At 57.4% G+C, this 14828-nt stretch overlaps 1 protein-coding gene across 2 annotated transcripts in view; it reads left to right on the top strand.

Moving 5' to 3' along the window:
* The window catches only part of FBLN1 (fibulin 1), a 69992-nt gene that overhangs the window by 34149 nt on the left and 21015 nt on the right, over window positions 1–14828 (top strand). The window contains exons 14-15 of one of the 2 annotated variants that reach the window (XM_079774934.1): window positions 869–992; window positions 8660–9107. In XM_079774934.1, coding sequence (XP_079631060.1) covers window positions 869–992; window positions 8660–9014 — 479 coding nt within the window. In that variant the 3' untranslated portion in view covers window positions 9015–9107. Of the gene's footprint in view, window positions 1–868; window positions 993–8659; window positions 9108–14828 lie in introns of those variants that run through there. The other variant, XM_079774933.1, reaches the window with a different exon arrangement.

The following is a 14828-nucleotide window of genomic DNA, read 5'->3' as shown; positions in this document are numbered from 1 at the left end:
GCGTGTCCTGGGAGGCCCTTCAGCTGGTCCCGGCTGTTCTCACATTTCTGAGGGCCTCATCACAGCCCGGGGTCCTGCCAGATGCAGCAAACACACATTCCTGAGCCTCGCCTGCCCGGGCCTGTGAGATTAGCAGTATCACTTTCTCCGCTGAGGTCAGGCGTTTGGCCCCCTTAAGAGATGCCTCCTGGCTTGGTGATGTCCCCGGGGCCCCACCATTTGGCTGCTCCAGAGAGTTGTGGGAAGGGGGAAGGCTCCCCATGTCCAGCCCAGACATCGCGGACCCTGGACACTGGGCACAACGTAGTAGAATCGCACTGGGCCTCGGTTTCCTCATCTGTAACCCGGGGCTCGTAGCTTCCGCTGTTTCCTCGCTGGGGTGTTCTGAGTCACGTAAGGTGCGGGTGAGGAGCCTCGGGAGCTGCGGAGAGGCGCGGCTGGTCAGAGCATGGACCCTGGCGCCAGCCTGCCCGGCTTCAAAGCTCGACTCCGCCACTTACAAGATGTTTGACCTTAGGCCAGCCCCCCCCCCCCACCCCCTAAATGAGAGTAACAGTCCTTGCCTCAGTGAATTGTTAGAATTAAGAGAACTCGATGCAGCATTTCCAGGGCCATCAGAGTGTTAGCTATGATCATTGTTACGCTCATTCCAGGGATTGTGAATAATCAGTAAACACTCTATAGATTAAACGTGCTATAAATAAAAGAGCCGGCACAGGGCGCTGCTCCAGAGAGCAGTCAACGGAGGGCAAGGGTGGCCCGATCCCCACCCCGACCCTGGCTGGTGGGAGGCCCCAGCACCCCTGTCTGTGGGTGGGGACTGCTCGGGTGGCCTTGGCCTTCACTGTGTTGCCTTGGCCTCTTGCAGACATTGACGAGTGTGTGACCGGCATACACAACTGCTCCATCAATGAGACCTGCTTCAACATCCAGGGCAGCTTCCGCTGTCTGGCCTTCGAGTGTCCGGAGAATTACCGTCGCTCCGCGGACACGTAAGTCCCTCGGCCATCCGTTGTCTGTCTGTGTCGGCCTTCCTGGGGGTCCGCCTCCCAGCCTGGGCAGGTGGTTAATGAGCTGTGCCCTCCCGCAGGGGTCTCGGGAAACTCAGGACCCCAGATTCTCAGGCCCGTGAGACTGGTCACAGAGACCAAGGTCTCCCAGGAGCTGGCGGTCGGCGGGCCTGCTCTCCCAGCAGCCTGTGCGTGGAGCCAGGCAGACCAGCCCTCGTTTCCCAGTGGGAAACTTGGTCTGGGGACAGCTCTCTGGGCCTCAGTTTCCTCATCTGCAAGACACAAATGTCAGAATGCTCTGAATCAGATGAAGGTGGCGATGACGCCGGGTGGGCCCACGTGACAGGTTGGGGCGGCATTATTAGGAGAACACATCTGACAGCCAGACTGTGTCCAGCCCAGTGACTGTGGGAATCGTGTGGAAGATTCTGTGGCCATATGTCATTGTAAGCTCACTCATCCCAGGCCCCTGGCTGCCTGCAGAATGCCAGGAATCCCCCTTCCTCAGGGAGCAGTGAGGTCCCGGGGTCTCCTCGCACACCACCCACCTGATTCTATTTAGTCTCGGTCAGCACCCCGGTCAGTTGTTTCAGGAAAAGCTCCACGGTGGGAGACAATATCAGGAATGTGCAGACGTGAGCCGTCCTCCAGCCTCTGGACATGGCTCCCAGCCAGCACCCAAGCAGGCTGACTGTGCGCTTGGCCCCTTGACCTTGAGCCCGCTCCTCCCGCTGGAGGATCACTGCCTTCTTAGATGGTGCTCCAGGCCCCAGCATCCACTTGCTCAGCCCCAGGGCCCTGGCTCCTGGTTCTGGCCCTGCCTCCAGCGTGTTGAAATCCTGAGCAGGTTCCAGCCAGACTCAGACAGCCCAGTCCCCCGGCAGCCGCGCCCTCCCCCAAGTCTGCTCTGTGCCCCGGCGTGTTTTGTCTGCTTGGAACCCAGCACCTGCCTTCTTCCCGGGCTGGCCGGGAAAGCGCTCCAGCTCTGGGCTGGCGAGTGTGCAGCCTTCCAAAGAGGCTGTGGTTACGCAATGGCCAGCGGGCGGCGGGGGCCTCCTCCGGGTCAGGAAGCCCGTGTCCTTAATGGAGGCTGTGCTGCCCTGTGTCATTGGAAGTCCCCTCTCCCACGGCTTCGTCCGCCTCTGCTGTTTGCCGCCGGCCTCTAACGCACAGCCAGGAAAGTAAAAGGCCGGAGGCTGCCCTGTGCGGGTCTTCACGCCTCCTGAGCCGCGGCTGGGCGGGTTGGCATGGCGCGCCGAGGTTGTGTGAAATCTGCAGACCTCCCCTCAGCGGCTGTGTGCTCCCCAAGCCCTTGCCACCCTCAGTGCAGGAGGAACTTCCTGACTTGCTTGGGGAGCACTCACCGCAGGCCTACTGTGTGCAGGCACCTGGGCTGAGAGGCCCCCAGCCCCTGCCCACTAGCAGCACTGCAAAACCAGCGCTGGCCAGAGTTCAGGAATGCTGAGGCCACGGAGGGCCCCACACAGCTGGGGTGGCGGCAGGGGGCGCTTGGCTTAGGCAGTGCTTCAATGAAGCAGGAAGAACTGAGTCAGGCAGAGAGGGAGGGGGTGGAGGGCACGGCCACAGAGGGGTGTGGACACCCAGAGAAGGAAGGAGCTCCCAGCAATGAACTGGGGTGTTCAGTGTTCATAGCGGCTGATGCCCGAAGGCCTGGCCTGTCCCCACCTCATGGATTCATCGCTTGCTCCCTGGGCTGGTAAAGGGGGGGGGGGGGGTAATTGTCATTCTTCATAAATAAGGGCAGGATGTGGGCCGCACCCACTGTAAAGGCCAAAGAGGCAGCAGGCGGCTCCCGGTGGCCCCTCCAGGGAAGGTGGCTGCTGTATAAACGCCCATTGCTGCTCACTGGTGCCACCCAGCGGCTCAGGCGGAGAAGGGAGCTGAGACCTGAGCTGAGGAGGCGGGGGGAGGCCTGTGACTGTTCTCACTGCCTGGGATGCTGACACGGCTTTGTAGTCAGGCTGGTCCCCTCGTGTCCTCCATGTCCTCAGTGGTACAGGGAGTGGGGACGTCCCCCTTCTGGGCTCCTGTAGGGTGACCTGTGACTGTGGGGCAAAGCCCACTCCATACAGCTCGCTCCAGTTCACCTCTTGCGGGGTGTGGGTGGGCACCCCAAGACCTATTTTACTGCCAGTCCGTGGCTCTCCTGTTCCTCAGTGCCGTGGCCTCGGGGCCGTCTCTCGGCCACCCAGGGGCCCTTGCTGCATCTGTCATTTCTGCTTGGCAAGGCCTTGGGGGCTAGTGAGCACCGGCAGGGACGAGCCCAGGCACCAGCCCGGTGCAGCGCTGGTCTTAGAGCGCGGTCAGAGCCTGTCCCCGTCCTGTCACCCCGCCGCGGTTTCCTTCGGACCCAGCGTCAATGCAGAGGCTCTGCGGCCTCCCGCAGCCTCGCTCCGGGGGCAGGCCGGGAGGTCGCTGGGTTCCTCAGCCCTCCGATGGGAAGACGGGGCGTGGCTCCTGCAGGGCCACCTGGTCACCAGGCGCCGCTGCTGCTCCCTGGAATCTGTCCGGTTACAGTTTTCTCCCGTTTGGGCCCCTCTTGAGGAGTCACTGACCAGCCTGGGGTCCCAGCCGAGGGCTGCCCGGTCCGGTAGGGGACTTCCTCGGGGGCCACAGGAGCACCGATCCCTTGGTGGGCGCACAGTGACAAGTCACTGGCCAGTGACGTCCGTGGAATTTTCCGTTTCACAGCCCACGTTCTTCCTCCTCACAAACCCTCTTAAAGAACCGGCTCCATGACCTTGAGGACACGGTGTGTATGCGAGCTGTACTCGGAAGGCCCGGGGGCAGCCCGTCTGTGGTTACCTTTCAGCGAGAGCGGCTTGTTCAGGGCCCCGGACGGGCAAGGTGGAAGCTTCCCTCGCTCTCGCTGGGCCTCAGCCTCCCGCTCTCCACGCAGCCGCCTGGGCAGTGTCCCGGTGACCAAGGCAGTAACTGGCGCGCGGCCCAGCAGGCTGGCCACAGGCCACAGGGCTGGGCCTCGCGGACCGAGCAGGCTGTTCACATCCTGACCGCGCGACCCCTCCTGCCCGCGTGAGGGTGTCCCCGGGCCCGGAGCCTGGGGTGGAACTGGACACCCTCTCTCCTCAGCGGAGCCGGCTCCTGAGACTCCTGGTCTCGGAAGCCAGAGCGGGCTGGGCAGCCTTGGTTGGCACAGCTCTTGGCCTGAGGGTGCAGCTGCCGGCGGACGGGGTGAGGCCCTGCGCGGGCGGCTCCTGGGGCTTGTCTCCAGGAGCCGGAAAGTCAGGGGCAGCGGCAAGCGTCACACAGCCCGGGGTGGCCGGAATGGCCCTGTGTCCCGGGAGAAGGACCGGGTCTTGAGGACCTTTTTTCTCTGGTATGTGGTGGCTTTCAAAATTACTTTTTCATGGAATTTGGGGTGTTGTGACTGAAAAGTTGGGGCACATTTTTCTCGCGTGCACAATGAGGTGGAAACCAAGGCGCGGGGACCAGGCGCCGGCTCTCCTCTGCTCTGTGATAGGGTGTGACAGACCCGCCTCAGTCTGGACCCACCAAGACCGTGCCCTCGCCCGCCTGCGGGAGGTTTGCCAGAAGCAGCCGCCAGGTGTTCCGGGCGGTTCGGCACATTCAGGCCCCGCTCCATAGGACGGTGATGTTGGAACCGATCAGGAAAACGGGGCCATGCTGATCGGTGCACATTTTCTCACCACACAGGAGGTGCCGAGCCCATGCTGGGTGCGGGAACAAAGCCAGAGCGCCCGGCCACGCCGTAGGCAGAGAGTGGCCTAGGAGTGAGGCCGAGAAATGCCCAGTGACAGGAGGCGGGGGCTCTGTGACTGACTCTGTGGGGCTGGGACTGTGGGGAGCAGTGAGCAGGAAGGCATGTCTGGCTGGCTGTGTGTGATGGCTGCGGGAGCTTTACCAGGACGTCACGCACACCCCTGTTGCCCGCCATCCACACGTGCTGGGTCAGTGTTTCCAAATCAAAGCCCTGTCCTTGGAGAGGGGACAGGCCACAGAGGTGGGAAAGCTTAATCACATGAAGGAGACTAGCGCCACCTGCTGGCCAGGCCCACCGGCTCCTTTCTAAAGCAGCTGCGCCTGCCCTTGTGTGCATGCCTGCCCGTGTGTGTGTGCGCATGCGTGCCTGCATGTGCATGTGTATGTGTGTGCGTGTATGTGTGTGTGAGAGAGAGAAAGAGAGAGAGAATGTAAAGTCTTTGAACTGGGACAGGCTGACCCCTAAGCCACTGGCTGGCTGGAGTCACGCACGCGCTGAGCCTGTCTCCGTCAGTAGAGGGAGGAGAGGATGCGGCAGGGAGGGGAGCTGGTGGGATGCACAGCATGAACCGCACCGCCCTCGGCCGCCCAGGTCGCCTGGAGCGCTCCCATCGGCCTGGGCTTGGCTGTCTCTGAGGCTGGGCTGGCCGCGGCCCCGGCCACCTCTTCTGCTGCTTCTCCCTCTGCTCCGGGTTCCCGCCGGCGTGGCTCGCTCCTCAGGGTGCCCGATCCTCACGTGCCTGTAGCGCCTGAGCCCACCGCAGGGCCGGCCTTCCTAGACTCCGGCTGGTCAGGTGAGAGGGCTGCCATCGGTCCGGATAGGCTGAGCTGAGCGGTGAAAGGAGACCACGCTCACTCTCCACGCGAGTGCACAATAGGCCCACGTCACCCGGCACGAGGGTGGAAACGTACCAGGCAGGTGGGGGACGTGATGGCAGCTGAGGGCGGTAGATGCTCCGACCGGAGAAGTTAAACCGTCCACGTGGCGGGACTTGCTGGGCAGGTCGGCCAAGGCCTCGGGGCTCCACCTCCACTCTGGTTCCCAAGGCGGCTGTCTCCCCAGTACGATGGGCCTGAAGGCAGGTGGCAGAAGATAGCCCCTGTCCCCATCCTGTCACAGGAAGCTTTAACTGTCCCCATTCTGTCACAGGAAGTGAGAACCTGTCCCCGTCCTGTCACAGGAAGCTTTAACCTGTCCCCATCCTGTCACAGGAAGCTTTAACTGTCCCCATCCTGTCACAGGAAGCTTTAACTGTCCCCGTCCTGTCACAGGAAGCTTTAGCCTGTCCCCATCCTGTCACAGGAAGCTTTAACCTGTCCCCATCCTGTCACAGGAAGCTTTAACCTGTCCCCATCCTGTCACAGGAAGCTTTTACCTGTCCCCATCCTGTCACAGGAAGTCAGAACCTGTCCCCGTCCTGTCACAGGAAGCTTTAATCTGTCCCCGTCCTGTCGCAGGAAGCTTTAACCTGTCCCCGTCCTGTCACAGGAAGCTTTAATCTGTCCCCGTCCTGTCGCAGGAAGCTTTAACCTGTCCCCGTCCTGTCACAGGAAGCTTTAATCTGTCCCCGTCCTGTCGCAGGAAGCTTTAACCTGTCCCCGTCCTGTCACAGGAAGCTTTAACCTGTCCCCGTCCTGTCACAGGAAGCTTTAACCTGTCCCCGTCCTGTCACTGGAAGCTTTAACTGTCCCCGTCCTGTCACAGGAAGCTTTAACTGTCCCCATCCTGTCACAGGAAGCTTTAACCTGTCCCCATCCTGTCACAGGAAGCTTTAACCTGTCCCCATCCTGTCACTGGAAGCTTTAACCTGTCCCCATCCTGTCACAGGAAGTCAGAACCTGTCCCCATCCTGTCACAGGAAGCTTTAACCTGTCCCCATCCTGTCACAGGAAGTCAGAACCTGTCCCCATCCTGTCACAGGAAGTCAGAACCTGTCCCTGTCCTGTCACAGGAAGTCAGAACCTGTCCCCATCCTGTCACAGGAAGCTTTAGCCTGTCCCCGTCCTGTCACAGGAAGCTTTAACCTGTCCCCGTCCTGTCACAGGAAGCTTTAGCCTGTCCCCGTCCTGTCACAGGAAGCTTTAACCTGACCCCGTCCTGTCACAGGAAGCTTTAGCCTGTCCCCGTCCTGTCACAGGAAGCTTTAACCTGTCCCCGTCCTGTCACAGGAAGCTTTAACCTGTCCCCATCCTGTCACAGGAAGCTTTAGCCTGTCCCCATCCTGTCACAGGAAGCTTTAGCCTGTCCCCATCCTGTCACAGGAAGCTTTAGCCTGTCCCCATCCTGTCACAGGAAGCTTTAACCTGTCCCCATCCTGTCACTGGAAGCTTTAACCTGTCCCCATCCTGTCACAGGAAGCTTTAACCTGTCCCCATCCTGTCACAGGAAGCTTTAGCCTGTCCCCATCCTGTCACTGGAAGCTTTAACTGTCCCCATCCTGTCACAGGAAGCTTTAACTGTCCCCGTCCTGTCACAGGAAGCTTTAGCCTGTCCCCATCCTGTCACAGGAAGCCTTAACCTGTCCCCATCCTGTCACAGGAAGTTAGAACCTGTCCCCGTCCTGTCACAGGAAGCTTTAACTGTCCCCGTCCTGTCACAGGAAGCTTTAACCTGTCCCCATCCTGTCACAGGAAGCTTTAACTGTCCCCATCCTGTCACGGGAAGCTTTAACTGTCCCCATCCTGTCACGGGAAGCTTTAACTGTCCCCATCCTGTCACAGGAAGCTTTAGCCTGTCCCCATCCTGTCACAGGAAGCCTTAACCTGTCCCCATCCTGTCACAGGAAGTTAGAACCTGTCCCCGTCCTGTCACAGGAAGCTTTTACCTGTCTCCATCCTGTCACAGGAAGCCTTAACCTGTCTCCATCCTGTCACAGGAAGCTTTAACCTGTCTCCATCCTGTCACAGGAAGCTTTTACCTGTCCCCATCCTGTCACAGGAAGCCTTAACCTGTCCCCGTCCTGTCACAGGAAGCTTTAACTGCCCCCATCCTGTCACAGGAAGCTTTAGCCTGTCCCCATCCTGTCACAGGAAGCTTTAACTGCCCCCGTCCTGTCACAGGAAGCCTTAACCTGTCCCCATCCTGTCACAGGAAGTGAGAACCTGTCCCCATCCTGTCACAGGAAGCTTTAACTGTCCCCATCCTGTCACAGGAAGCTTTAGCCTGTCCCCATCCTGTCACAGGAAGCTTTAACTGCCCCCGTCCTGTCACAGGAAGCTTTAACTGCCCCCGTCCTGTCACAGGAAGCTTTAACCTGTCCCCGTCCTGTCACAGGAAATTAGAATCTGTCCCCATCTTCGTTCCGAGTCCTGGCTGGTCCGGTGATGCAGACGGGACCTGGGCCTGGCCTCAAGGCCTCGAGGGGAAATGGAACAGACCTCCCGCCCAAGCCTGAGCCTGGCTTCCTCACCCTCACCTTGGGAAGCGCTGGCGCTCTCAGCCTCAGTTTCCCCATTTGGACCATGGCTCCCGCTGACAGTGCGGAGGGCAGGCGTGGCGGCGAAGAGCCGAGCACTTGGCCGATGGCCGCGGCCAGGGCTGCTGGGGGGAAGAGCATCCTTCCCGGGGTGCTCTCTCAGCGCCCCAGGAGCCGCTGGTGCTCCGAGGGCGGGCGTGCCGGGCGGGGCTCTGCCAGGGAGAAGGGGCGCCCCTCCCTCCGGGCACAGCCCTTGACCCCAGCCCCCGGCGCCCCCTGAGGGTGTTGGAGGCGGCTAGTGCCCCAGTGAGTCCGCAGCCCGAGGCCCACGGCACCTCCCGCAGGTGAGTGAGGGGCGCTCCCCCCCCCCCCGTCCTGCCGCCCCGGGCGCAGGAGCCCCGCCGCCCGCTGCCCGCCCCGCCCCGCCTGCCGGGCCGGCCCTAACCGCTGTCTCTGTCACTTGTCTTGCAGCCGCTGTGAGCGCTTGCCCTGCCATGAGAATCAGGAGTGCCACAAGCTGCCTCTGCGAATAACCTACTACCACCTCTCTTTCCCCACCAACATCCACGTGCCCGCCGTGGTCTTCCGCATGGGCCCCTCCAGCTCCGTGCCCGGGGACAGCATGCAGCTGGCCATCACCGGCGGCAATGACGAGGGCTTTTTCACCACCCGGAAGGTGAACCCCCACAGCGGGGTGGTGGCCCTCACCAAGCCCGTCCCCGAGCCCCGGGACTTGCTCCTGACCGTCAAGATGGACCTCTATCGCCACGGCACCGTCAGCTCCTTTGTGGCCAAGCTTTTCATCTTTGTGTCCGCAGAGCTCTGAGCACGCGCTTTGGGCGGGGGGCCCCCCTCCTGTCGCTTTCCCCCCCTCCTCGCCGGGTTCAATAAAGTTCAGCAGGCGATCCCGCCGCATGCCTCGCGTGCCTGGGTTTATTCCGTGCGGGGGGCGTCTCTGTGGTGCTTATCGTCAGGGTGAGCCGGTCCTGGCCGCGGCCTGGTGCCCCCGGGGGCGACTGGGGCGCCGCCTGGGTGGCTGTCCATGGCGGTCACCGCTCATTTCTCCTGGGAGCCCAGGCGAGGGCGGAGGAGGCGCCGTGTGCCCTTGCAAATGAATTCTCTCGCCCCCTTTGAGCCCCGAGGTGATGATCGAGAAGGCCCCTCAGAGACGGATTGGTGAGCTCCGTCCCCTCTCATTTTAGAAATGTGGAAACTGAGGCCCAGACAAGGGGAGGGTCTTGGCCAAGGTTCCATGGCCTGTTTGTGGCCGAGCCAGGCTTCAGGCTCCAGCTTGGTTTCCTGGCTGTGCTGCCTGGAGCTGAGCAGTTAACGGGAGCAGGAAAAGAGCGTTTTTTGGTGGGTGTGGCTCACGCGGGCCGTCTTGTTTGTCCTGAGAAGCAGCCCGACCTGGTGGTGGAAAAACCCTGGACTCGGCTGCAGCATCTCGACCAGCTCTTGCCTCAGGGAGCCAGTCCTCCGCCCAGGATGCGGCCTGCGCCCGGGGGCGGGGGGGCAGTGAGTGCGCTGCTCATGGGGACACCCGGTCCCATCAGGTCTTTCACTGCATTGCCTCCAACCCTGCCAGGCAGCGTCTCATCCTCAGGAGACGCGGAGAGGGCGAGCGACTTGCCTAAGATCACACAGCCGGTGTTTGAACTCGGTTTGCTGACTCCGTAGCTCTGGCTGTGCCATTCTGTCACAATCCCTCCAACGTGGGCTTTGACCCACCTGCCCCCCTCCACCTCCCCCGTCATTCCAGCCGATCCACTGGCACCAGTCCCCGCCGTGCCTGCCCAGGTCCTGCATGACTTAGTTCTCGTGTGCACCTCCAGGCTTACCTCACGTCCTCCACGCGCTCACGCCCCGCAGGCCGCGCGGCCAGCTGTTTGCTGCCTCAGGCCCTTTGCACATGCTTTGCACCCTTGGTCTCAATGTTGGTTAAACTTCAGCGTAAGTGTTCTTTTCTCGGAGAGGCCTTGACCCCTCGGCTTAGGCTCCCTGTCAGGCTTCCTCGTGGTACTTCCTTCACGATGATCGCAGTTTGCAGTTGCCATTTCCCCGTGTTTCCCGTCTGTCTTCCCCGCTGTCCAGGAAGCTCATGGAGGCAGGGCCAAGTATGTCTCTTTCAGCGCCCTGTCCCTAGCTCCTAGCAAGACGCCTAGCACAGAGCAGGGGTTCGGTTCATGGGTGACTGTGGCGCTGAATGAAGCTACACCCAAGGCCATGTCTGTACATGGTAGGCGGTCTACATGTTGGTTTCTTCACTCACTGTGAAGAGTGTTCGTTTGGACGTTGATCCAAACAGGGAGTGAAGGTTCAGAGGGTTGGCCGTATCCAAGGTCATTGGTGTGTAGCGCCGCCATCCCTTCTGGCCGGGTCACCGTACTAAACCGAGCCCCCACGGGGAAAGGACAGTAATCACGATCACCGTTATTAGGACGATAATAAAAACTGTGACAGCCGACGCCCGTGTACTGCTTCCTGTGGGCCGGACACTGTTCTAAGCACTTACCTGGTCCTCACAGCAGCCTGGCAAGGAAAGTGTTGTTTTGGTCCCCATTTCACAGTGAAGACGTGGAAGCGCGGAGAGCTTCCTAGTAAGTCCCTTGCCCACAGCCCCTCAGCTGGTATCAGGTGGGGCTGGGACTCGGGCCCAGGCAGCCTGGCTCTGAGTCTGCTCTGGAGCCGTGCCCTGCTGCCTCGAGTGTTGGAGCAGGCAGGCTTGCCGGATTCGTCAGGGCTGCTCAGGTTGTAACTGGTCTTGTCTCAGGAAGCCCTAGATACAAACCCCTTCTGTAATTTCCCAGCACAACACAGGATCTTTTGTTCACCAGAGGAGGAGGCAGTGTGCTGTAGAGGAGAGAGCTGGGAAGGTTAAATGAGATGATAGGTGCCAAATGTCTAGCAAAGAGGTTCCGGGAAGACGGAAGATACAGCACATAGTGTTTGAAACTCTCTGGATCCCAACCCAAAACACACGATAGCCAGATAAGAAAATGTTTAAATCCAGAGAAAAGATGGACAACTAAACAAGGTGATAAGGTGTCCCCATGAGTCCCCAAACACAGTCCATGCCCAGCCGGCATCCATGCAGGAGAAAGCAGTGGGAGATGCCAAAGTAGTTCACAGGTATTCCCCACAAAGTCCAGGAGACCAAGTTAACATTAAAGCAAAAAGCAAGTGCAGGAACAAGTACTCAAGAGAAAGAGAAGCTGAAAATAAAAGTTTTATAAAAAAAAAACAACACATAACAAAAGGGATGAAAAGGCTTAAGGAGAACGTGACAGATATGGAAGGTAGGCAAAAAAGGTCTAACATACCAATAATAGAACTCTCTAAGGAACTAACCCAAAACAAGGGGGAAAGCAAATACTAAGAAATGATAGCTCAAGAAACTTGACGGAAACATTTTTTAAAAATTGAAATTCCATATTACATGCATGAACATACCTACTCAGAGCAGCCAGCATCAAGACATAGTCCAGGTCTTTGAAGCTGCCCCTGAAGTGGCAGGAGATGGCCACGAGCCTGCTGCCCAGAGAACCGGGCAGCCCAGCACGCTGGGCGTGGATATTGAACCGAGAGAGAAAGGGGTTCGTCGTGCGGGTGGCCTAATGTGACGCCTGTACGAAAAGTTACCACGTGTGGGAGGGCTTGTGCTCTTGCTGTGTCCGATGAGGCGGAGTGCCTGCTATGAAGGCGGCCCATGAGTCTGCTCCGGAGCCTCCCTGGAGAGCTGGTTTCCCACCTACTTTTGCCCTTTTTGCAACAGGCCAAAGGAGCAAACGTGGACTTTCCAAAAATACCAGCACCATCGGCTATTCTAACACCGGCCAGGGGGGTCCATTGAATGGTTTACCTTGGGTGGTGAGTCCCATAGCCAGCGGCAGTGCCAATACAGGGCTCATTGTCCACCTAGGACCGTGGTCGGCAAACTGCGGCTCGCGAGCCACATGCGGCTCTTTGGCCCCTTGAGTGTGGCTCTTCCACAAAATACCACGGCCTGGGCGAGTCTATGTTGAAGAAGTGGCGTGAGAAGAAGTTTAAGTTTAAAAAATGTGGCACTCAAAAGAAATTTCCATCGTTGTACCGTTGATATTTGGCTCTGTTGACTAATGAGTTTGCCGACCACTGGCCTAGGAGAGGAGCTGGCTCCATTAGTTGAAGAATTGAGACAGGTTGGAGAAGTTTCTTCATCTGACAGTGGTTTTTATGTCTGCCTCACCTTCATTACAACAGACGTGATATCAATCTTTTTTTTTTAAATATATTTCATTGATTTTTTACAGAGAGGAAGAGAGAGGGATAGAGAGCTAGAAACATCAATGAGAGAGAAACATCGATCAGCTGCCTCTTGCACACCCCCTACTGGGGATGTGCCCGCAACCAAGGTACATGCCCTTGACCGGAATCGAACCCGGGACCCTTGAGTCCGCAGGCCGACGCTCTATCCACTGAGCCAAACCAGTTTTGGCTGATATCAATCTTTTTAAAAATATATTTCTTTATTGATGTCAGAGAGGAAGGGAGAGGGAGAGAGAGAGAGAAACACCAATGACGAGAGAGAATTATTGATCAGCTGTCTTCCGCACGCCCCCTACTGGGGACTGAGCCCACAATCTGGGCATGTGCCCTTGGCCGGAATCGAACCCAGGACCCTTCAGTCCGCAGGCCAGCGCTCTATCCAACTGAGCCACACCAGCCAGGGCATGCTATCCATCTTTAGTCCTTAGACTCAAGAAAGGGCCCTTTTCTAACTTCCCCTAAAGAAAGAGTCTCTAGGTACAGCTCATTGAAGATGGGTTGTCATCTTTCTTGTGTAGGTTTTATTTACTGAGACCTGGGTACCGCAGAAATGGTTCCGTTTACCACACCCCTGTGGAGTTCGTGCAGCCACCAACTCTGCAAACCAAGTGGTCCTTGGGTCCACTGGAGCCACGAAGCGCTCCTTCGTGTACGGCACAGCCAGGCCCGCAGAACGAACCAGGTCCTTTTCGTTGTGAACAATAATGAGGACATCTTTTTTCATGGCGTTTTATTTCTTTGCCTTGCGCGTGGGGGAGATAACATAGCTTAGTAAAAGTAATCAAACCAGTACCACCACTAAAAACGTAGTCGAATAGAATCACTGGACTTTAAAGAAAAGAGAAGAAAAACTATGGTCATCTAGGCAAAACCAGCCAGTAACTGCTAAGGGGAAAATTATATCATCATCAGGCTTTTTCATAGCAAGACATTTGCCAGAAAAAATATGAAGAATTAGAATGCTCAGGAAAACAGAAGACTGGGGCCTTATGTCCAACTAAACTGCTTTGTGTACAAAGAGTACAAACTACTATCAACATGCAAGCATTAAAAACAGTTACTCATAGAACTACGGCGAGGTGGGTGTTACAGGAAAAAGCACAGTAGAATCGCTGTGTGCTCAGACAATGTAGATGTAGCACATCTATTTAAAATTATTAGGTAGCATGGAGAGAACATAGTCCCCAAATATGCTTTTTAGGTAATCAGTGCTGGCGATTTTACTATTGTTATTCTGAGACTACTGTGTGGAAGAAACTCAATAATTTCAGGACCTTCTATTGCCGCCTACGTTCTGAAGAGCCAGGATTCTGACGTGGAAGAGAGGAGAGGCCTTGGTGAAAGAGTCGAGGTCAAGGAAAGTAACTGTGGGCCTTGTTTTTGACTCAGAAGCGGTCAGTCTGAGCTCATGATGTATTTTATCTTTTAAAATGCCCACTGCAGCCCTGGCTGGTGTGGCTCAGTTGGTTGTGCATCTCCCCGTGCACCAAAAGTTGACCAGTTCGATTCCCGGTCAGGGCACATGCCCGGGTTGTGGGCTCAATCCCTAGCAGGGGGCGTGCAGAAGGCAGCTGATCGATGTTTCGCTTGTACATCAATGTTTCTTTCCCTCTCCCTTCTTCTCTCTAAAAATCAATTTAAAAATCTTTTTAAAAAAATGTCCACGGCAGAGGCCTAGAAACTGACCAGCTCAGTGGCATTGAGTATCCCTGGTATCCGGATTGTGATGTTGAAATACCATTTCCACTAAAAAACAAATAGAAACAGAATTAAAAGCCAAACCCAAGACTTCCTGGAGAAATCGCTGGGGCGATAAAGGCACTCGCTGAGCTGGGCCACCTGGTCATAGCAGAGCCTCACATTCTCCTGGGACCAATCTGGTTTTCCCTCTGGCCGAAGGTGGGAGCCCCTGAGCTCCAACAAAAGATAAGCATTGCAATGGGTTGAAAGTCATCAGATAGTTTAAGCCAGTGGTCGGCAAACTCATCAGTCAACAGAGCCAAATATCAACAGTACAACGATTGCAATTTCTTTTGAGAGCCAAACTTTTTAAACTTAAACTTCTTCTAACGCCACTTCTTCAAAATAGACTTGCCCAGGCCGTGGTATTTTGTGGAAGAGCCACCACACTCAAGGGGCCAAAGAGCCGCATGTGGCTCGCGAGCCGCGGTTTGCCGACCACGGGTTTAAGTCCTTGATTTCACAGTGATGTTTAAGTCACCCATTGTTAACACCTGGATGGTGGTAGCTGGCTCCTTACCCTGAAAACTAGTCAACAGTGGGGGGGAATCAGGCACGGATCTCGCTCTGTGAACCACACTCCCTGGAGACCAGA

Source organism: Cnephaeus nilssonii, assembly GCF_951640355.1.
Source record: "Cnephaeus nilssonii genome assembly, chromosome: 6".
Lineage (NCBI taxonomy): Eukaryota > Metazoa > Chordata > Mammalia > Chiroptera > Vespertilionidae > Cnephaeus > Cnephaeus nilssonii.
This window is presented reverse-complemented; position numbering and strand designations above follow the sequence as displayed.